At 43.3% G+C, this 25,833-nt stretch overlaps 1 protein-coding gene across 1 annotated transcript; it reads left to right on the top strand.

Moving 5' to 3' along the window:
* Positions 1–12,921: 12,921 nt before the first annotated feature.
* LOC139835470 (uncharacterized) lies at positions 12,922–13,661 on the top strand. Its single transcript, XM_071825324.1, has 4 exons — positions 12,922–13,041; positions 13,123–13,221; positions 13,293–13,382; positions 13,461–13,661. Exons 1-4 carry the CDS (start codon positions 12,922–12,924, stop codon positions 13,659–13,661), a joined length of 510 nt encoding a protein of 169 aa, XP_071681425.1.
* Positions 13,662–25,833: the final 12,172 nt, after the last annotated feature.

The raw sequence follows: 25,833 nt of genomic DNA, 5'->3' as shown, positions 1-25,833 counted from the left end.
GAGAAGAGGACTCTATCCAACACCTATTCTTCGATTGTCCTTTAGCTAAGCTTCTTTGGCGTACAGTGAATTTCATATATGATCTTCCACCTCCAACCAATACTACTAATATGTTTGGTAATTGGTTGCACGGAGTAGATAGACAATCTAAGGCTTTTATCCGGATTGGGGTTTCTGCTTTATGCTGGTCTATATGGAGGTTCAGAAATGATATTATCTTTAACAAAAAACAATCTCTTCATTTTCTGCAGGTTATCCATTTGGTGTCACACTGGGTCCAGCTTTGGGCCCTCCTTTCGCCGGAGGGACAACGGGATGATGGGATTCGTAGCATAGAAAACAAAAAATTTCCTACCGCAAGAACGAAAACCAAGCCAAGATGCAATCTAGAAGATGGTAGCAACGAGGGGATCACGAGACTAACCCTTGAAGATTTCCAAAGCCTACGAGATTAGATCTCGTTGTTGCAGAAGATGATCACTTGCCGCTTTCAAAAGCGCGTAGAAGATCTTGACGGTGCCACAGTCGGGCAGCACCTCCGTACTCGGTCACATGTTCGGTGTTGATGAAGACGACGTCCTTCTCCCCGTTCCAGCGGGCAGCGGAAGTTTAGTAGATCCTCCTCGGAATCCCGGCAGCACGACGGCGTGGTGGCGGTGGTGGTGGAGATCTCCGGCAGGGCGTCGCATATGCGCCGCGGGAGAGATATGTGGAGGAGGGGCGGCTAGGGTTTGGGGAGAGGGGGGCTTGGGCACCGGCCTCAAGGGGTGCGGCCAAGGTTGGTGGCTTGAGTGGCCGACCCCCTCCCCGTGTCCCTCTTTTTATAGGTGGAACCCCCAAGAGTTGGACTACAAGTCTTCGAATAAGACCCCAACACAAAACTTGCCATAAGGTGGGAAACCTACCCAAGGTGGGACTCCTACTCAAGGTGGGACTCCCACCCCTTCCTTGGGGGGGTGGCCGGCCACCATGGGGTGGAGTCCACCTGGGACTCCTCCTCCTTAGGTTGGCAGGCCATGCTAGGTGGAGTCCCTCCGGGACTCTACCTTCCATGGTGATTTCTTCCGGACTTTTCTAGAACCTTCTAGAACCTTCCATAAATGCACCGGATCATTTTCAAACTTGGAAAATGACTTCCTATACATGAATCTTATTCTCCGGACCATTCCGGAACTCCTCGTGATGTCCTGGATCCCATCCGAGACTCCGAACAAAACTTCGAACTCCATTCCATATTCCATATCTACTTAAACGACATCAAACCTTAAGTGTGTCACCCTACGGTTCGTGAACTATGCAGACATGGTTGAGACCTTTCTCCGACCAATAACCAATAGCGGGATCTGGAGATCCATAATGGCTCCCACATATTCAATGAGAACTTAGTGATCGATTGAACCATTTACATACGATACCGATTCCCTTTGTCACGCGATATTTTACTTGTCCGAGGTTTGATCATCGGTATCTCTATACCTCGTTCAACCTCGTCTCCTGACAAGTACTCTTTACTCGTACCGTGGTATGTCATCTCTTATGAACCATTCATATGCTTGCAAGCTAATTAGACGACATTCCTCCGAGAGGGCCCAGAGTATATATATCCGTCATTGGGATGGACAATACCCCACTCTTGATCCATATGCCTCAACTCATACTTTCCGAATACTTAATCCCACCTTTATAACCACCCATTTACGCAGTGGCGTTTGATGTAATCAAAGTACCCTTCCGGCATAAGTGATTTACATGATCTCATGGTCGAAGGACTAGGTAACTATGTATCGAAAGCTTATAGCAAATGAACTTAATGACGTGATCATATGCTACGCTTAATTGGGTGTGTCCATTACATCATTCATCAATGACATAACCTTGTTATTAATAACATCCAATGTTCATGATCACGAAACGATGAACATCTATTAATCAACAAGCTAGTTATACAAGAGGCTTACTAGGGACTCCTTGTTGTTCACATAACACACATGTATCAATGTTTCGGTTAATACAATTATAGCATGGTATGTAAACATTTATCATAAACATAAAGATATATAATAACCACTTTATTATTGCCTCTTGGGCATATCTCCAGCTTCGAGCTGCACCAGCTTACTGCAGCACCATTCAATATAAACACGTACCCAGACTGAGACTTAGAGTCATCAGGATCAGTGTTCCAACTTGCATCGGTGTAACTAGTTACAACGAGCTCTTGGTCACCGCCATAACAAAGAAACATATCCTTAGTCCTTTTCAAGTACTTCAGGATATTCTTGACCGTTGTCCAGTGTTCCTTTCCTGGATCACTTTGATATCTGCTAGTCAAACTAACAGCATGTGCTATATCCGGTCTAGTACACAGCATGACATACATGATAGAGCCTACTGCCGAGGCATAGGGGATCTTGTTCATCCTCTCTCTTTCTTCTGCCGTAGCCGGACCTTGAGTCTTACTCAAGACCTTACCTGGCAACATCGGTAAGAATCCTTTCTTACTTTCATCCATTCTAAACTTCTTTAGAATCTTGTCCAGGTATGTACTCTGTGAAAGCCCTATTAGGCGTCTTGATCTATCTCTATAAATCTTGATGCCTAAAATGTACGCTGCTTCACCAAGGTCTTTCATTGAAAAACACTTATTCAAATAGCCTTTTACACTGCTTAATAGTTCTATATCATTCCCAATCAATAATATGTCATCTACATATAATATCAGGAACGCTACAGAGGTCCCACTCACTTTCTTGTAAATACAGGCCTCTCCATGACACTGTATAAACCCGAAGTCTTTGATCACCTTATCAAAGCGTCGGTTCCAACTCCTGGATGCTTGCTTCAGTCCATAAATGGAACGCTGAAGTTTGCATACCTTGTCAGCATTTTTAGGATCGACAAAACCTTTGGGTTGTACCATATACAACTCTTCCTCAATGTCACCATTAAGGAACGCCGTTTTGACATCCATCTGCCAAATCCCATAATCGAAAAATGCAGCTACTGCTAACAAAATCCTCACAGACTTTAGCTTCGCTACAGGTGAGAAAGTCTCATCGTAGTCAACTCCTTGAATTTGTCGGAAACCCTTTGTGACAAGTCGAGCTTTATAGACAGTAACATTACCATCAACATCTGTTGTTCTCTTGAAGATCCATTTATTCTCTACAGCCTTGCGGATATCAGGTAAGTCTACCAAAGTCCAAACTTTGTTATCATACATGGATCCCATTTCGGATTTCATGGCTTCTTGCCATTTGTTGGAATCTGGGCTCATTATCGCTTCTTCATACATCGCAGGGTCCTCATCATTGTTGTCCACAATCATGACATTTAGACAAGGATCATACCAATCTGGAGTGGTACGCTCCCTTGTCGATCTGCGAGGTTCAGTAGTTAACTCGTTCGAAGTTTCATGATCATTATCATTAGCTTCCTCTCTAATCGGTGTAGGCTGCACAGGAACATCTTCCGGAACTGCGCTACTCTTATCTTCGAGAGAAGGTTCAACAACTTCGTCGAGTTCTACTTTTCTTCCAGTCACTTCTTTAGTGAGAAACTCCTTCTCAAGAAAGGTTCCGTTCTTAGCAACAAAGATTTTGCCTTCGGATCTGTGATAGAAAGTATACCCAATAGTTTCCTTAGGGTATCCTATGAAGATGCATTTCTCCGCTTTGGGTTCTAGCTTGTCCGGTTGTAACTTTTTTACATAGGCTTCGCAACCCCAAACTTTAAGGAACGACAACTTAGGTTTCTTATTAAACCATAATTCATACGGTGTCGTTTCAACGGATTTAGATGGTGCCCTATTTAAAGTGAATGCAGCTGTCTCTAATGCATAACCCCAAAACGATAACGGCAAATCAGTAAGAGACATCATAGAACGAACCATATCTAAGAGAGTTCGATTACGACGTTCGGACACACCATTGCACTGTGGTGTTCCCGGCGGTGTCAACTGTGAAAGTATCCCACATTTCTTTAAATGCATGCCAAACTCATAACTCAGATATTCGCCTCCGCGATCAGAACGCAGAAACTTAATCTTCTTGTTACATTGATTTTCTACTTCACTTTGGAATTCCTTAAACTTCTCGAAATTTTCGGATTTATGTTTCATGAAATAGATATACCCATATCTACTCAGATCATCTGTGAAGGTTAGAACATAACGATAACCACCGCGCGATGCTACACTCATTGGTCCGCACACATCGGTATGTATGATTTCCAATAAGTCTGTAGCTCGCTCCATTATACCAGAGAATGGAGTCTTAGTCATTTTTCCCATTAGACATGCTTCGCATCTATCAAGTGACTCAAAGTCAAGTGACTCAAGTAGTCCATCGGAATGGAGTTTCTTCATGCGTTTCACTCCAATATGACCAAGACGACAGTGCCACATATAAGTAGAATTATCATTCAATTTAATTCGCTTAGCATCAATGTTATGAACATGTGTATCACTACTATCGAGATTTAACAAGAATAAACCATTCATCTCAGGCGCATGACCATAAAAGATATTATTCATAAAAATACAACAACCATTATTCTCAGACTTAAATGAATAACCGTCTTGCATTAAACAAGATCCATATATAATGTTCATGCTCAACGCAGGCTCCAAATAACAATTATTGAGGTTTAAAACTAATCCCGAAGGTACATGTAGAGGGAGCATGCCGACAGCAATCACATCGACCTTGGATCCATTTCCAACGCGCATCGTCACTTCGTCCCTCGCCAGGCTTCGTTTATTCCGTAGTTCCTATTTCGAGTTACAAATGTGAGCAACCGAACCAGTATCAAATACCCAGGCACTAGTACGAGAACCAGTAAGATAGACATCTATAACATGTATATCAGATATACCTTTCTTCTTCTTGACAAGGCCGCTCTTCAGATCAGCCAAGTACTTGGGGCAATTACGCTTCTAGTGCCCCTTCCCATTGCAGTAATAGCACTCAGTATCAGGTTTAGGGCCACCCTTAGGCTTCTCAGGAGGCGCGGCAACTTTCTTACCGCCCTTCTTGATGTTGCCCTTCTTAGGTTTGCCTTGCTTCTTGAAACTGGTGGTTTTGTTGACCATCAACACTTGATGTTCTTTCTGTATCTCAATCTCAGCAGATTTTAGCATGGAGAAGAGTTCAGTTAACTCCTTGTTCATGTTCTGCATGTTGTAGTTCATCACGAAGTTCTTGTAACTTGGTGACAGTGATTGGAGGACACGATGAATACCCAGCTGGTTAGGAATCACTATCCCCAAGTCACTGAGCTTCTTTGCATGCCCGGACATAGCGAGCACGCGCTCACTAACGGAGCTGCCCTCTTCCATCATACAACCAAAGAAGTGCTTCGAAGCCTCATAGCTTTCCACGGCCGCATGAGTTTGAAATATCGTTTTCAACTCATTGACCAGCTCATAAGGGTCGTGGTGCTCAAAACGCTTTTGGAGCTCCGCCTCTAGGCTGCATAGGATGGCACACTAAACTTGAGAGTACCGAATCACCCGAGTCTCGTAAACATTCTTTTCTTCCTCGGATACTGCAGGTGGTGGTGGGGGACCTAGCGGTGCATCAAGCACATATTGCAGATTTCCGCCATTGAGGAAGATCCTCACATGACGGAACCAGTCGGTGAAGTTGCTACCATTTCTTTTAAGCTTTTCTTTCTCTAGGAACTGGTTAAAATTGATTGATGGGGACGCCATGATCTACAACATATATTTGCAATAGTTTAGACTAAGTTTATGACAAATTGAGTTCAAATTTTAATTCAATAAAATTAAAAACTAGGTGAACTCCCACTCAAAACAATATCCCTCGCATTGTCTTAGTGATCACACGAACCAAATCCACTACACCAAGTCCGATCATCATGAGACAAGATGTAACTTCATTGGCGAACACTCAAAGTGTTCATCATATCAATCATATGACTCATGCTCTACCTTTTGGTATCCTGTGTTCCGAGACCATGTCTGTACATGCTAGGCTCGTCAAGGCAACCTTAGTATCCGCGTGTGCAAATCTGGCTTGCACCCGTTGTATGCACATGTAGAATCTATCACACCCGATCATCACGTGATGCTTCAAAACGACAAGTATTAGTAACGGTGCATACTAAGGATGAACACTTTATTATCTTGATATTTAGTGAGAGGGATCATCTTATAATGCTACAGTCGCGATCTAAGCAAAATAAGATGCATAAAAGGATTAACATCACATGCAATTTATATGTGATATGATATGGCCCCTTTGTCTTTGCGCCTTTGATCTTCATCTCCAAAGCACGGACATGACCTCCATCATCAACGGGCATGATCTCCATCATCGTCGGCGTAGCGTCAAGGTCAATGGCGCCGTCTTCATGATTGTTCTCCCATGTAGCAACTATTACAACTTCTTTGAAATACTACTCAACATGAAATTTAAAGACAACCATAAGGATCCTGCCGGTTGCCACAATACAATAATGATCATCTCATACATATTCATCATCACATCATGGCCATATCACATCACCAAACCCTGTAAAAACAAGTTAGACGTCTCTAATTTGGTTTGCATATTTTACGTGGTTTAGGGTTTTCGAGTAAGATCCAATCTACCTACGAACATGAACCACAATGGTGATACTAGTGTTGTCAATAGAAAGAGTAAATTGGATCTTCACTATAGTGGGAGAGACAGACACCCGCAAAGCCACTTATGCAATACAAGTTGCATGTCGAGCGTGGAGAAAATCTCATGAACGCGGTCATGTAAAGTTAGCCCGAGCCGCTTCATCCCACTATGCCACAAAGATGCAAAGTACACGAACTAAAGACAACAAAGCATCAACGCCCACAAAACAATTGTGTTCTACTCGTGCAACCAATCTATGCATAGACACGGCTCTGATACCACTGATGGGATTCATAGCATAGAAAACAAAAAAAATTCTACCTCAAGAATGAAAACCAACCCAAGATGCAATCTAGAAGATGGTAGCAACGAGGGGATCACGAGACTAACCCTTGAAGATTTCCAAAGCCTACGAGATTAGATCTCGTTGTTGCAGAAGATGATCACTTGCCGCTTTCAAAAGCGCGTAAAAGATCTTGATGGTGCCACAGTCGGGCAGCACCTCCGTACTCGTTCACACGTTCGGTGTTGATGAAGACGATGTCCTTCTCCCCGTTTCAGCGGGCTGCGGAAGTAGTAGATCCTCCTCGGAATCCCGGCAGCAGGACGGCGTGGTGGCGGTGGTGGTGGAGATCTCCGGCAGGGCTTCGCCTATGCGATGCGGGAGAGATATGTGGAGGAGGGGCGGCTAGGGTTTGGGGAGAGGGGGGCTTGGGCGCCGGCCTCAAGGGGTGCGGCCAAGTTTGGTGGCTTGAGTGGCCGGCCCCCTCCCCTTGTCCCTCTTTTTATAGGTGGAACCCCCAAGAGTTTGACTACAAGTCTTCGAATAAGACCCCAACACAAAACTTGCCATAAGGTGGGAAACCTACCCAAGGTGGGACTCCTACTCAAGGTGGGACTCCCACCCCTTCCTTGGGGGGGTGGCCGGCCACCATGGGGTGGAGTCCACCTGGGACTCCTCCTCCTTAGGTTGGCCGGCCATGCTAGGTGGAGTCCCTCCGGGACTCTACCTTCCATGGTGATTTCTTCCGGACTTTTCTAGAACCTTCTAGAACCTTCCATAAATGCACCGGATCATTTTCAAACTTGGAAAATGACTTCCTATACATGAATCTTATTCTCTGGACCATTCCGGAACTCCTCGTGATGTCCTGGATCCCATCCGAGACTCCGAACAAAACTTCGAACTCCATTCCATATTCCATATCTACTTAAACGACATCAAACCTTAAGTGTGTCACCCTACAGTTCGTGAACTATGCAGACATGGTTGAGACCTCTCTCCGACCAATAACCAATAGCGGGATCTGGAGATCCATAATGGCTCCCACATATTCAACGATAACTTAGTGATCGATTGAACCATTTACATACGATACCGATTCCCTTTGTCACGCGATATTTTACTTGTCCGAGGTTTGATCATCGGTATCTCTATACCTCGTTCAACCTCGTCTCCTGACAAGTACTCTTTACTCGTACCGTGGTATGTCATCTCTTATGAACCATTCATATGCTTGCAAGCTAATTAGACGACATTCCACCGAGAGGGCCCAGAGTATATGTATCCGTCATCGGGATGGACAATATCCCACTCTTGATCCATATGCCTCAACTCATACTTTCCGAATACTTAATCCCACCTTTATAACCACCCATTTACGCAGTGGCGTTTGATGTAATCAAAGTACCCTTCCGGCATAAGTGATTTACATGATCTCATGGTCGAAGGACTAGGTAACTATATATTGAAAGCTTATAGCAAATAAACTTAATGACGTGATCTTATGCTACGCTTAATTGGGTGTGTCCATTACATCATTCATCAATGACATAACCTTGTTATTAATAACATCCAATGTTCATGATCACGAAATGATGATCATCTATTAATCAACAAGCTAGTTATACAAGAGGCTTACTAGGGACTCCTTGTTGTTCACATAACACACATGTATCAATGTTTCGGTTAATACAATTATAGCATGGTATGTAAACATTTATCATAAACATAAACATATATAATAGCCACTTTATTATTGCCTCTTGGGCATATCTCCAACACGGGATGCCATGGTTACTGGATGCACATGGTTCCAGATGGTCGCTCAGGATATCTGGTCCCAGGTTGGCTGGCGTCATACTAGAAGATTACTTTGATGGCTATTTGGAGTAGTTTGTGTTTCTTTCGCTGGTTGATTTTTGTATCAATTCTGGGCGATGCTTGAGTTGTAAAACTATACAAATCTTGAATTATTAATAAAAGGTCGTGTGCATCATCATGATGCAGAAGCCGGGGTGATACTCCCCATTTCGAAAAAAACTATGAAAACCAGGAGATTCACATTTTTGGGCATGCATTATGGCAACTAAGAAATACTTGTTCCCACATGGCTCCTTTTCCATTAGAGATGGGTCTAAGATAAGGTTCTGGAAGGACATATGGTTGGGAACAACCACCCTTCGCGAACAATATCCAGCCTTGTTCAATATTGTGAGACATAAACATGATACTATACACAAGGTGATGGAAACATCACCTCCGTCTGTGACGTTCAGGCGTGACCTTGTTGGTCCTCGTTTGGCCTCTTGGAATGAGCTAATACAAAGATTAGCTTCTGTCCAACTGTGACAAAGATCAGATGAGTTTCGTTGGAATCTTACAAAAAACGGGGTATTCTCTGTTGGATCGATGTACACTGCCTTAATTGAACCTATTCAACCGGTAGTAAATTATAAATCTATCTGAAAGATGAAGATACCACTAAAAACTAACGTTTTTTGCTTGCTACCTTCGTCGCAGTGTTATTCTTACTAAAGATAATCTTGCGAAGCGGAATTGGTATGGTGTACGAAGTGTGTTTTCTGTCACGAAGAGGAGACTATAAAACACTTGTTCTTTCAATGCCAGTTCGCTAGATCTATATGGTCAATCATTCAGATAGGTTCTACCTTATATCCTCCAAAAAGCGTTGCAAATATTTTTGGCAATTGGCTAAACGGAGTGGATGCTAGGTTTAAAGTTCTTATCAGAGTGGGAGTGATTGCAGATATACGGTCGCTTTGGCTATGTAGAAATGGCAAGGTTTTTGACAATAAAAACTATTCTCTCATGCAGGTCATCTACCGATGTACGGCGTTGCTCCGTTCATGGTCATCGCTTCAGGATTTGGAGGACCGCGACCTATTTACGAAGGTGTCTACACGATTGGAGGAAACGGTGAAGGATTTTATTACCCAACATGGGTGGCTGCATAGTCGAAGGATTTTGCCTCCTACAGTCTAGTGATTTGCTCTTCTCAGATAAAGTACTCATGTAATTTCCTTTTTCGCTGTGTTTTGTGAACCTTTAAACGGCTGTGTGCATCCTTGTTATGTAGAGGCCGGGTGTATTGCTTGAACATGAATAATAATAAAGCGCCCTTTATCAAAAAAATACCTGACCTGTGGCGCTTGTGACCTGCTCAATACGCGTTGAGTCTACAAAAATTGAAGTCAAAAAGTGTCACGTATTTAAGAAAGAAAGTAGGAAGTTTGCTGTGGCGTGCTGCCGCGCCCTTGGCTGTAGACCATTTGTTATGGTATTTTAGAAGTACTACAATGTATGGGTTACAAGACCATTCTCCATAATTAGTAAGAGGAGGAAGGGTGAAGGATTTACCCGTTGCGATATATCAAATTATTCGAGGAACCCTATATGTTGTCAAAGTACTGGAAAAGTGTTAGTGTGGAAACACTGATCAACAAACGTAAAAGTAGTACTTAGCGTCTCATATGTACCGCTGAAAAAGGTAGAGCGATTTTCTCGCAAAAAAGAAGCAAGATCGAGGTATTCTTCATTAACATGGATCTCAATTGCGGTAACAATAGGCTGAAATGGAAGGGTCAAAATCCTCTATCACGAAAATACATGAAGGATATAAGTGTAAACTCATTTGTTTGAAACATCTTTAAAATAGCCTTTGCTATTAGCAGTTGCATTTTCCATGGTCAAATGGAAGAAATCAGAAAGGAGGAAGCGCTAATGTTAGGCGATGAAAAAAGAGAGTAGTATTGACAAAAAAACGTTGGATGATCTTGGTCGATGGGAAAAATAGGGTATCATGCCAATAGCACTACACAATAGATGCAATGCCCGGAGCGAGAAAACACGCACCGGTTGAAAGATGTGACGTACGACGGAGCAAGGTTTTTCAGAGATACCGAAAAGAAGGCAATAGTAGTTCTGCCGACCAAAAGAGGCGGCGGATGGTTGATTTTTTTTTCCGAAGCTGCTATAGAAGAACTACGGGTGATCTTGAAGATTCGTGTCAAAATTATCACGCTTATGTGCCGCTCAGAAGCTACCATCGCAGAAATATGCAACCTCGAAGAATTACTATTAGATAGTTGACGACAAAGATCATAGTTAACATCGGCACATTACTGTTGACGTTTAGAATTCCTTGAGGAAGTTCAATGTTTCTACCGATGAATTACTACAAACATTTCATATTAAAAACTTCTAAAACTGTCCGTCGGATCCTTTCTGAAAAAGGTAAAAAAAATGCGCACCAGAGTTGTTCAGGCACCCATAAATAGTGCACGTGTGGTTGTAAAACCAATAAAAACGCACAGCTTTTATATATGTAAATATAATGCTGGTCGATGTAACCGTACTGGCACTGGCAATGGCATGGAGTTCACATAACATGACGGTGGAGTGTTTTTTCCCTGTGCCGTAGAGAGGGCTCATATTGAGAAAATTTGGTGCGGTTGCTATCATGACAATTTGATTGAAAATTTTACATTTAATGATATGACTAAGCGACAAAGACATGCTTCCTTATTCTTTGTTGTATTCTAAGTCATATTATTGATGTCTATTTTAAGGAAAATATTTACTAGTTATGCAAAAGGAAAGCTGAATCCTTTCATGTACATCAAAACAGTTAGACACACTGAATCAAAGCTCCTATCCGTATCGGAGAGTGGATTTGGTGATCAGAGGGGTACGTGAGCACGGTCTAGTCACCGTTGGATCAGCTTTGAGATTCCTTTTATGCTTCACGGCGATCACACGGCGTGAATACATCTTCTGCCTGTTGTCCCGAGGACCACGTGGGCTGAGTAGTTCCATCGTCAGAGCTTTTCTGAATCGAGCAGGAACATGATGCGATGCTTTCACCTTTTTTTTTGTGTGAAACAGCGGCGATTTGCACAAAAATAACCCAAAACTGAAAGAAAAGCACAGACTGACCCTCCGGCGAAACTATTTCACCAATCTAACCCTTTTGTGTGGCGCCCCTCCCACGGGCGCCACATATGCCCATGTGGCTCCCCTCCTGCCGGCGCCACTGACCCAGCCGACGTGGCCCCCTCGCCGCTGAGCTGGTGCGCCCATCCGACGTGGCAGCATGTGTGGCGCCCCTCCCAACGGCGCCACACGTGCCAACTTATATCATGTTTTCGGTCCAAAACATCCAGGGGCTCCGGAACGTCTGGGACTTAGCCGTTTTGCGAGGCTCGATGTGTGGCGCCGATGCCACGGGCGCCACACTAGCATGTGTGGCGCCGATGCCACGGGCGCCACACATCCACTTAAGTGTGGCGCCCGCGCCCGCGCCCAGCCCGACCATCTTCTTCTCTGTTTCTTGGACGACCTCCCTCTCTCCCCCAAGGCGGCCGGCGGTTCCTCCTCCTCCCTCCCTCTCTCCCCCAACAAATCGGCCACAAATTCGTCAGATCTGACCGGCCAATCTCTTCCCCATCCATTCCTCAAGGTAATCCCCTTCGAATCCCTCACATTCATCCACTAATTTCATAGATCTTGCTAGATTTGCACATGAACCCTAGACATGGAAACTAGATTTGAAATGGCTATGTATGTGTTGAATGTGTATGTGTAGGAACCCTAGATATGTAGGAACCCTAGATATGTAGGAACCCTAGATGTGTTGAATGAAATTTTACATGTATGTGTTGAAATCCTATGTATGCATGTGTTGAAATGTCTAATATTTGCCTAGCAAATGCATTCAAATTTGTTACATATGCCTATTATTTGTGATGGAATAACTCATGTATTCTTGATCCAAATATTTGTATGTGTGTATGTATGGAACCTTATGTATGTATGTGGTGAAAGGCAAAATTGGAGCATGTATTTGGATATGAACTCTCATGTATGTGTGATGTATAGGTGATTCGAAAGTTAGATATATTCTCATGTATTCTTGATGGAATAACTCATATTTGTTAGGAATGTATGTGTGATGGCTTATTTGGATATATTCTCATGTATATTCTCATGTATCCTGAGGAGATCTTGGACGACCCCATCCAGTTCGATGAGGTTGGGCAAAGCCAGCACGACAGATTTGCTCGCAGAGGGAGATCGACTTCTATTGCTTCCGAGCTGAACTTCGTGGTATTCTATTCTCTCAGTAACTAGTACATCATCTACATTGCCATGTGAACGCTTCAATTGTGTATGCTGTATTTGTCACAGCGGAAGGAGATCGAAAAAACAGCTGAGGAGTGCGAGGTTATGTGGGAGCAGAGCGGGAGAGATGACAAGCCTGTCCGACCGTTGCGGTATTTCATTAAGGTATGATCACCAACTTTGAATGTACGATACTATGATGTGGTGGATTTGTAACCATGAACGGGATGACGCAGAACACTGCACGAAAGATGCGGCGGTTAGCCAGCTTGCTAGGTTGCCGGGAAGCCGAAATCGCTACATCTTCCTCTTCAGAAGAGCGGGAGGTATGGACTATTTTGTTGCTGTCAAACATGTTCTTACTAATTTCAACTTTGTAATCTCATGTGTTCGTGTCTGTGAAGATTCCTGAGGACGAGCTAATTCTGAGTCAAGCCATACTTCCAAAGCGTACCTCCAAGCAAGCCGCACGGTCAGCTTACCAGTTGAAGCCAAGGGGCAAGGGTCCAAACCGGTACACTCCGGAAGATTATGTCACCGAGGAAAGAAGGTTGTCACCGAGGAGGATGAGGGGCCGCGGCGGAGATCAGATATGTCGAGGATGAGGAACGACGAGCCGTTCTCTTCGAGAGGAGGAGGAGGATGAGGAGGAGGAGGAGGAGGAGCAGAGCAGGAGCAGCGGAGCAAAGCAGCAGAGCAGCAGCGAGCAGCTGCAGGAGCCGCCACGGCAGCGGACGTAGAGGATGGCCGTCCGGAAGCAGCCCGCGAGGACGGCACGTCGAGGACGCTACTAGGATGTGCCCACGAGTTGTTGTGAACTCTATATTCATAAGTATCGATTTGTGAACCCTATGTCATGTCGAACCATGGTCTGTAATGCTACTTGTTGTTTGAATCTACGTGCTCCAATGTGACCTATGAAGTGTTATATGTGTATGTCATGAAATTGCTACTTGTTGTGTCCAATGTTGTACTCGTAACTGTTGGAGTTTGATAGGATTTTTCATGTTTTTAACAAAAGTCAATGTGTGGCGCCCTTCCAACTGGCGCCACAAGTGCTTGTGTGGCGCCCGTGGCATCGGCGCCACACATGCCAACTTATATCAACATTGGGTCGAAAACATCCAGGGGGCTCCGGACGATAAGTCCTTAGCCGTTTTCGCGAGCCTCTATGTGTGGCGCCCGTGGCATCGGCGCCACATATGCTAGTGTGGCGCCAGTGGAGTCGGCGCCACACATCGAGCCTCGCAAAATGGCTAAGTCCCAGAGGAATTGTCTCACAGTATGCTCGGGGGGATTACAAGGGCACGTGTGGCGCCGTTGGGAGGGGCGCCACACATGCTGCCACGTCGGATGGGCGCACCAGCTCAGCGGCGAGGGGGCCACGTCGGCTGGGTCAGTGGCGCCGGCAGGTGGGGAGCCACATGGGCATGTGTGGCGCCCGTGGAAGGGGCGCCACACAAAAGGGTTAGATTGGTGAAATAGTTTCGCCGGAGGGTTAGTCTGTGCTTTTCTTTCAGTTTTGGGTTATTTTTGTGCAAATCGCCTGAAACAGCGATGTGATCCACGCTCCTACCTTGCTGACCTGCACCTTTGCTACTGCTATGGGATAGACTCCACCGTTCGTAACTGATGCCCTGAGCTCCGGCACCTACGGCGGACCAGCACGACCTTTTGGCAGCCCATGGCAGAGCAGAGCACCAATAGATGCCACTAACCAGTGAGGTAAAGATGCTACTGGCAGAGAGAGTGGAATTTTGCAAGATTCTAATCGGAGCGGAAACATTCGGGCATACCTCGCTGTAGTCTAGACAGTAACCAGTAGATGGCCCTAAAGACAACTAATAAGAATTTATAGCTAGTAAGGCTCCATGAAAAAACTAATACTCCGTAGCAGAAAAACGATGCTTTAGCGAGTCAGTTCCTGCAAAAATTGGCGATGGCAAGAAGCTACAGCGGCAAAGCATTTCCGGCGGAAGATAAGCAGAAAGATACAATAGCAGAAAACGGATCAATCAAAATTTCTTACATGCTGCCATAACAAATAGTAAAATGTTCATACAATGAAACAACGGAAAAAAATGCATCTGGAAAATCTAAAAAAACAAAAACAAAAAACGCATCTAAAAATGCATCTGGAAGAGCAGAGGCCTTCGTCCTCAACCATGCAACGCGAGACCTCCCCTCAACCACGGAAAGAGGAATTATGCTGGGGACCATGGGAGCGAGGCCCAATAATCTCGTGGTGGGGCGAGGCCCTTCCCGACGACGCAAGGTGAGAAGGGGATCGTCGGCGAGCCCGACGGCAAGGCGAAGGCCCTTCCATTGCCGACAGCCGACGACGCAAGGTGAGGAGGGGATCATTGGCGCGCCCGACGATGAGGCGACGGCCCTTTCCTTTCCGACGGGCGACGGCGTAGGCGGAGGTGGCGGCCGGCGGCGGCGCACTCGCGGAGGTGGCGGCTGGTAGCGGCGCAGCGCTCGCAGAGGTGGTGACCGGCGGCGCAGCGCTCGCAGAGGTGGTGACCGGCGGCGCAGCGCTCGCAGAGGTGGTGACCGGCGGCGCAGCGCTTGCGGAGGTGGCGGCTGGCGGCGACGCGCTCACGGAGGTGGCGACCGGCGGCGCCGCGCTCGTGCTGGGGGCTGTGCCGGTAGTACTCTTGAGATGGAAGATGAGAAAAACTCGTGGAGAAGATAAGGATCCGTAGCGGTGGGTTCCAACCCACTGTCTCCACACGGGGTAACGTAGCTGGGTTGTATAATCTGATGATGTGTTGGATTAAACCAAAGAAAAAGGGGCACCGGCTAAGACAAAATATTGGGCTTTGGGATATGGTCAAACCGTCAAGGTGCAGTACTCTGCCTCTATACATCATCTCACGGAGACACAAACGCCGTTGGACACATGTCAATCATTCACCGCGTGCTCACGTACCCCTCTGATCACCGGGATTCATCCGTATCGTGAGATAAGGGTACTACTATAGCGGAGTTGTATAGTTCATTTGTCACGGCGATGCCCCTAAAATGGTTGGGTGAAAATCTGGTTGGCATTGCTGGGCTGAAATAGTGGCACATGAGATTTTATCTTATCAGTTGGAGATTACGTATTCACTACTGGAAATGGCAAGTTTGCCGAGCGTCCGAAACGCTCGGCATAGGACGGAAAACTCTTAGCAAAGACGAACGCCTAGCGTGACGCTCGGCAAAAAGGGTGCTCGACATGGGCTTACTCGGTAAAGAACACAAAAACGTTTGGCAAAAAAAAAAAAAAGAGGAACGCTTCGCAAACGGGGCGGAGCTGCATGCATGGTAATGGTGTCAGCTGACACCAATGAATTCGGAAAATCACTCACTAATTTTGCACTAATCATTGTTTAACTTGTCAGTAAAGATGTCACCAGTGCTATAAATGCTAACCCATCATATTGTTTTTCTAGCTTCGTCCCTGTCGACAAATGCGGTGTATGCTTAGCGGGAAGACCGTTTCTTTTTTTTTTGCGAATTAGCGGGAAGACCTTATTAACATGTTACGTAGTATTACCGTATCAATTGGGAGTACTATACAGAGATATAAAGCCCAACCATGCATCCATTTTAGCTGCTACCTTGTTCTTGTAGTCAAATCAAATAATTAATTTCATGTGTAGAATCTCTCCAGCGATTACTTGTGGCAGATTTCACCTCGCTTGTCCTTGTAACGCTATCAACACTACCGTGCTTCTATTGATTCAGTTGATTAATTACTACCCCACCATAGTTGGTGACATGTTCCTTTCTCTAATGACTGGCACATACTAATATAGTATATGCTACATGCTACATTAGCATGGCTCTTTGTAAAGCAAAGCAAATCACTGCTGTCACAAACTAATACCAGCTGGTGTGCATGGTGATGTAATTAACTTTGTACTAACAGTTTTGTATAGGCTTGCAAGTAAAATATTGCCTCTACTAAAGCTTATCACGTATTCACGTGTGAAGTTGCATTACCTAAGTAGCATATTCTATTAAGACCATATTGCATTAGTGCAAGGATATATATTCATGTTGTGCTACGGTGCTATACCAATCGTCACAAAATTAATTATGCAGAAGTCAAAGGAAAACTCAAAAGTATTAAGCCCGAGTATCACTTCTACGTAGATACTTAATTCGATGAACACAAGAAAAGAGACAAATTCTTCCAATTTGATATGTATGCTTTTAAATGACCTTCTTGTGTGTATATATACTATGCATATGCATATGCATTTTAATTAAGTTGATTGAAATATTTTATGCAGGATCGTCATTGTTTATATCCTGACCTATATATGAAAGAAAATACATACCTCAAATCGCTTGCTAAGGTCATAACACATGAGAAACAAGAAAACAGATATTTGGTAATCATATTTACTAATAAGCATAAAAAATTTCTACTGCTTTATTAATATATGAAAAATGTGTACACGTAGAGCGATAGACAGAGATCACATACGTGCAAATTATGGTAACTAACAATACAATCATTTGTGTTCCATATTGGAAAAATGTTTATACATGGGTTTATTGTAGCTTGACTGTTAACACGTGCGGGGGGTCCTACATGTGAACACAGAAGGTCCTGCGTGTAAGTAAATTGCTGGCCCGTTTATCACCTATATGTAGGGGTCCAACATGTGAATAAATTACTGACCCGTTTATCAGGTATATTAGGGGCCATAAGTGTAAATACAAAAGCACTACATTCAAATTATTAGCCCATTTAACACATATACACGTGCCCATATGTAAATTACTAGCAGGTTCAACACTTGGTTTCGGCCCATGAGGGCAAAATCAAGTATTTTCTTTTTTTTTCCTCCACGAAATAGTTGAAGGCTGGGTGTTTAGATCGAACAAACCCGGTTTGGTTTTACAAAGCCATTTTCGTTTTTTATGGGTGTCCTTAATAAGGTTCTTTTTTCCCAAGAAAAGGAGGGGAGCGTAAGACCCACAGCAGTATATGCAAGCTTTTCATGACACACTGGATGATTGTGGGTTAACTGATTTGGGTTATGTTGGTGATCTTTTCACTTGGCATCGTGGAAATATCAGAGAAAGATTGGAGAGGGCACTTGTTAACTCTGAGTGGAATTCTATGTACTGTAAATCCAGCTGTTATTCACTGTGATTACTATCGTTTGGATCATCAACCTCTCCTACTGGATACGGATTTCTATTCAGCCCCTGCAAATAATACTCAAACAAAACCCTTACGCTTTGAAGCAAAATGGCTCAAAGAGGAGAAATTCAGTGATATAGTCCAGCAATCTTGGGATGAGGCGGGTAATGGAACAGATCCAGGCAATGTTCTTGATCGTCTGAAGTCTATGCACGCTGGGCCGCATACTTGGGACCGGACTGTGTTGGGACGACCCAAGAGGAGATTAAGGCAAGTTCAGAGAGAGCTAGAAACGCAGATGCGTGGTCCTATGAACCCAGCGAGTGATGGTAGGAAACAGGAACTAGTACAATTAATTGAAAAAATTCTGGACCAAGAAGAAATGTATTGGAACCAACGTTCCCGGGCAAACTGGCTACAAAATGGCGATAAGAATACTGCGTATTTCCACAGCTATGCGTCGGCAAAAAACGGTTTTTTTTTATAAAGAAATTAAAAGATCTGAATGGGAATTATGTGGAAGGTACTTCAGCTCTGAATCCTCTCATTGTCAATTATTTACTAACCTCTTTTCTACGGAGGTTGACGTTACATATCCGGATTTTTTAGCAAAGATTGATCAGAAGGTTACTGTTGCTATGAATGAGAGGTTAATGGCACCGTTTCTCGGGTGAGGATGTAAAGGTTGTATTCAATATTGGGGATCTAAAGGCCCCAGCCCTAATGGCTTGCATGCAATCTTTTAGAAAAAGTTCTAGCACATTGTGGGCAATGACATTACACAAGCAGTCCTAAAGGCAATCAACGACAAGGTTATACCAGACGGATGGAATGAGATAATGATTGTTCTTATCCCGAAGGTAGATAATCCTGAGGAGGTATCACAATTCCAACCTATTTCTCTGCGCAATATGGTTTATAAAATTATATCTAAAATGCTTGCTCTAAGATTGAAGGTCATACTACTAGAGATTATACTCCAACCCAAAGTACTTTTGTTCCGGGAAGACTTATCACTGATAACATTCTTGTTACCTATGAGTGTATTCACAAAATAAAGAACAAAAGGAAGGGGAAGGCAGGTCTTTGTGCAGTAAAGTTGGATATGCACAAAGCATATGATCAGGTAGAGTAGAGATTTCTTGAAAACATGATGATCAAGATGGGCTTTTGCCCGGAGTGGACTGAGCTGATTATGAACAGTGTTTCTTCAGTCTCTTACTCGGTCAGATATAACTCACAGTTGACAGAGGGCTTCATTCCTACGAGGGGCATTCGACAAGGGGATATATGTTTGTTGCATGAAGATAAAGAGGTGGTTCGTGGCATTGTAGGGATAAAGGTGTGCAGAAATGCACCATCAGATTCACACTTATTATTTTCTGATGACTCTTTAATTCTCTTGAAGGCAGATTTACATAATGCAACCTCATTGCAACAAGTGCTTGATACTTACTATGCTAATTCAGGATAGCTTGTGAGCGTCGCCAAATCAAGTGTATTTTTAGCCCTAATACTGATGTTGTGAAACGTTTGGAGGTGTGTAATACTCTACATATTAATACTGAAGCACTTTCGGATAAATATCTGGGCCTTCCTGCCTTGGTTGGAGCTGATCGAAGTGATTGCTTTTTGCACTTTATTGAGAGAATTATTCAAAGAATAAAAGGATGGAAAGAAAAACAACTACATATTGGAGGAAAGGAGATTTTACTCAAAGCGGTTATTCAATCAATTCCTGTTTTCGCTATGTCGGTGTTCAAACTCCCTAAGAATATTTGCAAAAAGATTACTACTATTATTGCACAGTTTTGGTGGGGAGATGATGATCAATGGAAGAAGATGCATTGGTATGCTTTGTGTAAACTTTGTTTCCCTAAAAATGAGGGAGGAATGGGGTTTAGGGATTTGCATTCTTTCAATCTTGCAATGCTTTCTAAGCAAGTGTGGAGATTGTTTCAGAACCAGAATCTCTCTGTGCTCAAGTTCTACAGGCCAAGTATTATCCGAATGGAAATATTCTATCAGCTGGGCCTAAATCAGGCTGTTTATTCACATGGCATAGCATCGTTGCTAGCATCCAAACCTTTAAGAGGGGTCATATCTAGAGAATTGGCACAGGAAACTCGGTCAATATCTGGTCAGACCCATGGGTTCCAAGGAGTGCAAATCGAAAGGTTTCTTACACCCCGTGGACAATGTATTATTTCCAAAGTCAGTGATTTAATTGATCCAGCGATAGAAAGGTGGGATGAGGAGTTAATTACCAGTATTTTTAACCTAGTGGACGTACATCGGATCATGCAAATTCCATTAAACATCAACGGCTTTGATGATTTATCTCATGGAATGCAAATAGAAATGGGAGGTTTACTGTTCGATCAGCTTATCATATAGAGTGGAAGCACCAGTATAATGGTCAAACTTTGAGATCTTTGGTCCAAGGAACATAGGTTGATAACCCAATTTGGAAAATTATGTGGAAGTTGGATACCCCTGCAAAGGTAAAAATATTTTGCTGATCTATGCATTGTATTCTCCCTCTGAAATCTATTCTAGCTGATAGACATATTGGAGATAGTGGAGAGTGCCCTTTATGTCATTTACATCCTAAGACAGTTTTACACATGATTTTCCAATGCGAAGGTGCAGTTGCTATTTGGAGAGCTCTTCGCGTGGAGGACACAATTACATCGGCCATGCACATTGATCGGTCTGGGTAAGCTGTTTTGGAGGAGCTATTGAAATCAAATCCGTCCGTGCTCCCAGGCTACACTTCTATCAATCTACAAGAAATCATAGCGATCAGTGCGTGGTATATTTGGTGGACTCGTCGGAGGATTACCCATGGTGAATCAATTTCCCCAGTGCACCAGTGTGCGATATCTATTAAAGGAATTGCATTGGACTCAAAGGTAGCAAACAAACCGAATGCGGAAGTAAAGCGGGTCTGGGCAAAACCCACTTGCCATAAATTTAAACTGAACATGGATGATGCTTTCAATTTTGAAGACCGAACGGGGGCGACGGGGGCCATACTAAGAGATGATCATGGTGTATTCTTAGCTGCTTCTTGAATATATTTGCCATGTGTTTCCTCAAGTACAATGGCTGAATCATATGCTATGAGAGATGGTTTGGAGTTGGCAAAGGTAATGGGGTGCACTAGCATTAAGGCGGAATCAGATTCTTTAGAAGTAATTGAGTACTGTTTGGGCAACGAACAACTGTGGAATGAAGAAACGGCGATTTTTGCTGATTGTTTCAACATCATAGGCCAAATTGGAAATGTTGAGTTTACTCATCGAAAATATCTTAATTTTTGCGAAATGAAATCTTTTTAGAAAACCAGTTCACTGCGCACCCCACCCCGTCATCAGTCGAGCTCTTTGCTTATTATTTCTCGGGTGGGATGAAGGTCGAAATGTCTAGTTTGAAACGAATCACATCCATTTCGGATGGATGGGAAAATAGACCCAAAATGAAAGGTAATACAAGAAATAGAATAGGATACTTTAATACTCCCTCTGATTCATATTAATTGACTTCAATATGGATGTATCTAGACACATTTTAGTTCGAGATACATCCATATTAGAGTCAATTAATATGAACCGGAGGGAGTACGTCTTTTGGGGCTAAAAACACTTTTGCTTCTATATCATGTCACATGACTTATTCCATTTCTACTCTATGGGATCTTACGGAGCCTGCTCATGGATGAGATGGTTGGGGTATGATCATAGAAAATATTTTTTTCTTCCAGTAAATCTGCAACTCATTCCTTCAATTATGGAATATCATTTTGAGTGTATTTTCTCTGCCGCGGACTGGGGTCGCTCGCCAGCTAGGCCCTCTAGGAACAAACAGGTCTGCTAATGTATTGGTACATATGAATACGAGCACATGCTGTAATAGCCGCTGAGATTTGAACAACTGTGTTAGTAGGAAGATTCCAGTCAGATGAGTGGTCAACATGTCCTGTTTTGCTATTATAACTGAAAATCCAATTCAAATATCTCAACGTAAAAGGAAAATCGTTTCACTTTGAAAGGACAAAGGCATGCTCAACCTCGCACCTGACCAGCAAAATGACGTATAGTAACGTCATAGCCGTGACCCGATTTTTTTTTTTCATCCTACCATTATTCCATTACAGATTTTTTTTTGAAGATTAAAAAAGATCAAAACCTGTCCTTAACGGGATGGTACTGACTTTCATACAGGTGCTGATATTTCATCGATTTTCATCGAGAAGTTTTTTCCTGGGGCTATCTGTTAAAAATGAAAAAGAGAGGGAACTTTCTTAGCAGGCGTACGAGACCAAATCTTGTTTGTGGTCGAGACTAACACTTGTTATGGCTCGCGGAAGGACCCCCATCACTTTGATTGAAAGGTACCCCCATCTCCACCGCATCAGAGAAGGGGCTTGGTCTGAATTTTTCAGCCTGTGACTATAAATCCACTTTTTCTCCTTTAAAAAAAAAGATATACAGTTGGTCATATAATCGCGGTTATATGGATATTTTTTTATAAAGCCGAAAGATAAGGATTTCTAAAAACTTTTGCGTTCCTTTTTCTTTTTTAGGATGCTGGTCTCATGTTTGATCTGGTAGCGATTAAAGAATGAATCTTGCTCGTTAAGGAATCGGCCCAAACAAGACCGAGATTCCCGCGAGAATTGCTACGCTGCCTGCAGTGAAATTGCAGCCGGTTCCTATTTTATTTATTATCCCTGATCTGGAAGTCACCTTTTCCGCGCTTAAAATTCTTTAGACTTGTTTTGGGTAGAATATCGACTGATTATGGCTTCCCTGACTAGAGAAGGAAATGTCAGGAGGAAATAGAGATGATAGGACCACCTGAATGCTGGAGATGAGTGCTCGTCGTATTCCCCCAAAGAAATGTCTCCACCTGCTGCTAACAGTCTTTGTTCGGAATTCTAAGAATCCAGCCGGAGTTCGAAATCGGAGATAAGAATTGAATTGATTTCAAGCACTTCTGGAATTTCGAAATAACCCGAACATTGCTTTCGTCATATCTTGAAAGATCGGAGGCCTTCAGATGTCGCTTCGACAGGAACCCTATAATGATCTAAACTGGGGGCAATTACTCTTCAAAGAAGCGAGCTCCGGACCTTCCAATCTTTTTAGAAAACCAGTTCACTGCGCCCAAGATCGGATATAGCTGGTTTGTAGGAGAAGTTGTAATAGGGCGGCTCATACAATAGCTAGGTCTTCCTTCATTGATAAATCCTCTTGTACTTGGGTCGATGAACCCCCTAGTCTCTTAGCCCAAATTCGCCTAGATGACATAACACTATAACGTTCTTTTGTTTGGGGCAGCAAGTTTCTTGCATACTCTTTTCCTTACCAGGGTACCTAAAGGGACTGGAATGTTTTTAACGAGGCGGCTTGCTTGCTTAATATATTATGTGTTATAAAAAAAGCCGTTTTCGTTTGGACCAAACTAGCTTTGCAGCTCGAAAAATAACGTGTTGTCTTGGTATTGTTCCAATTTTTTTTACTGCCGACAAAATAGCGGAATGCAAAAAAACCCTAGGTATCAAGTGAAACTTTAGGAACTTTACCTCCATGACGGTGGTTGCAACAAACCTTAGGGATCGTTTTGTCTTTCTCGATCTTTTAGGATTTTATCTTTTAATTTTCACATGTGTTGCTTCATGTAACTTGTTTTTCGATTAATGCAATATGTGGTTGCTCTAAAAAAAACTTCAATAGGCTAGTTAACATTTGCATCTTGCAAACTCAATAATGTGCGCATAATTGCGACACCTAACATGCATTACGTCCTCATCCCGAGCCCCAGCTCCATTCTTTATCAAGCGAATCTCCAGCTTCCCAAAATTGGCGTGTAATTACCTTCACTAGGCCGCGTTGGTGAACGTCAGCTACTAACGGAGAACAATCAAGATTGTGCTGCTTTCTTCGTCACACAAAAATATATTAACATTCTCTATATGTCGATGTTTCAATATCATATTTAGAAAGATTTAAATTTAGATAAAGTTGAGATATCTTTTGTATGACGGAGGAAGTATTATGATGACTTAATACACATGCGTGCATCAGTAATTCAGTATTACTGCAATCGTAGACCATATTCTTTTTCAACCTCTGGCTTCTATTCAATCACGAAATACTGTTCTGACTACAATCACGCTCATTCAGTTCCATCACGGATGATCGGAATTAAGCCAAACAGCGAATGTCCACTCATCACTCTACGACCTGGCTTAACTAACCTGCATAGATATTAATTATATATAGCCCCCGCATCAACAAAATGCCTGAAAATATCAAAGATGCACACAACCAAAAAATAAAATAAAAATGAAATAAGAAGACCCGGCGATGATCAAACACTGAGAACACCAGCACTCCCGGAATACAAAATAGATTATTCAAAAGCAGCGCCTCTAAGAAAGAAACAACACTTGATCGAAAATCTTAAATTTTCACTCTAGAGAGTCTGACTTCACCTTGTGTTTTCACCATGAAAATCACGACTTGGTACTCGAGGATCATCACTAAAAATGCATTTCTCCTTTTTTTCCACCTCCGCTTGCCAAGGCCAACGCTGCAAGTCACCAAACACCCGACACACAAGAAACAAGCATGTCCAACATAATCTTCATCACAACCAATACACATCTCCACCATCACTTCCAGGCATCCAATCGCAGCCACTTTCTCCACCTCTATCAATACAATGGAATCTATACTTAGCCATGTCTCATGTCATCGGCAAGAAAGCGAAACTTGGCACCCCACCCTCATGAAGCCGCACTAGCTGAAAATATGGGTGCGCACAACCAGGTTTCTGATCCTGTACCAATTGGTGAAGATCTCCGACGGGGAATACCAGACCTCATCGGCGACCACATAGAGGAAGCCAACATTAAGCTGAAACTCGACTTGGCGCAAGAAGAGCAATATAGCTAAACCAGTATTATTAGTCCAAGCCAGCAGCTCCCATGCTGCCAGATGGATCACTTCGGGACCCCCCAATCCCCACGTCAGCCCGTAAGGTCGGCCGAGAGCGAAGAAGGTGATATGTGCCGCCCGAAGCATGCACATGTTGGCTTGATGACTTCGAGCATGCTTGAGGCGAGACCAACACCAGCGCCACAGGACCACCCCGATGCTTCCCTCACCTGGCACCGCGTCCTGACATGCACACACGATCCCCGCTTCCATCCGCCATGGGATGACCACCACCATCTCTGCTAATGCTATGGAAAATTCTAAGCTTGGGGAAGCTGGTTTTGATGAGCATGATATTTTTAGTCCCCCAACCATGGAGGAGAAAATTAACTTTGATGATACTTTACCTCCTATATATGATGAATGCAATGATGACTATCATATTTTCAGTCCACCTACTATTGAGGAGAAAATTAATTATGATTACAATATGCCTCCTATATATGATGATTATGGTGATGAGAATAATAATGATAGCTATTTTATTGAATTTGCTCTCACTACAATTAATAGTAATGACTATGCTTATGTGGAGAGTAATAATTTTATGCATGTAGCTCATGATAAGAATGTTTCATGTGATGGTTATATTGTGGATTTCATCAATGATGCTACTGAAAT

This window comes from Lolium perenne, chromosome 2, assembly GCF_019359855.2.
Source record: "Lolium perenne isolate Kyuss_39 chromosome 2, Kyuss_2.0, whole genome shotgun sequence".
In the NCBI taxonomy this organism is placed as follows: Eukaryota; Viridiplantae; Streptophyta; class Magnoliopsida; order Poales; family Poaceae; genus Lolium; species Lolium perenne.
This window is presented reverse-complemented; position numbering and strand designations above follow the sequence as displayed.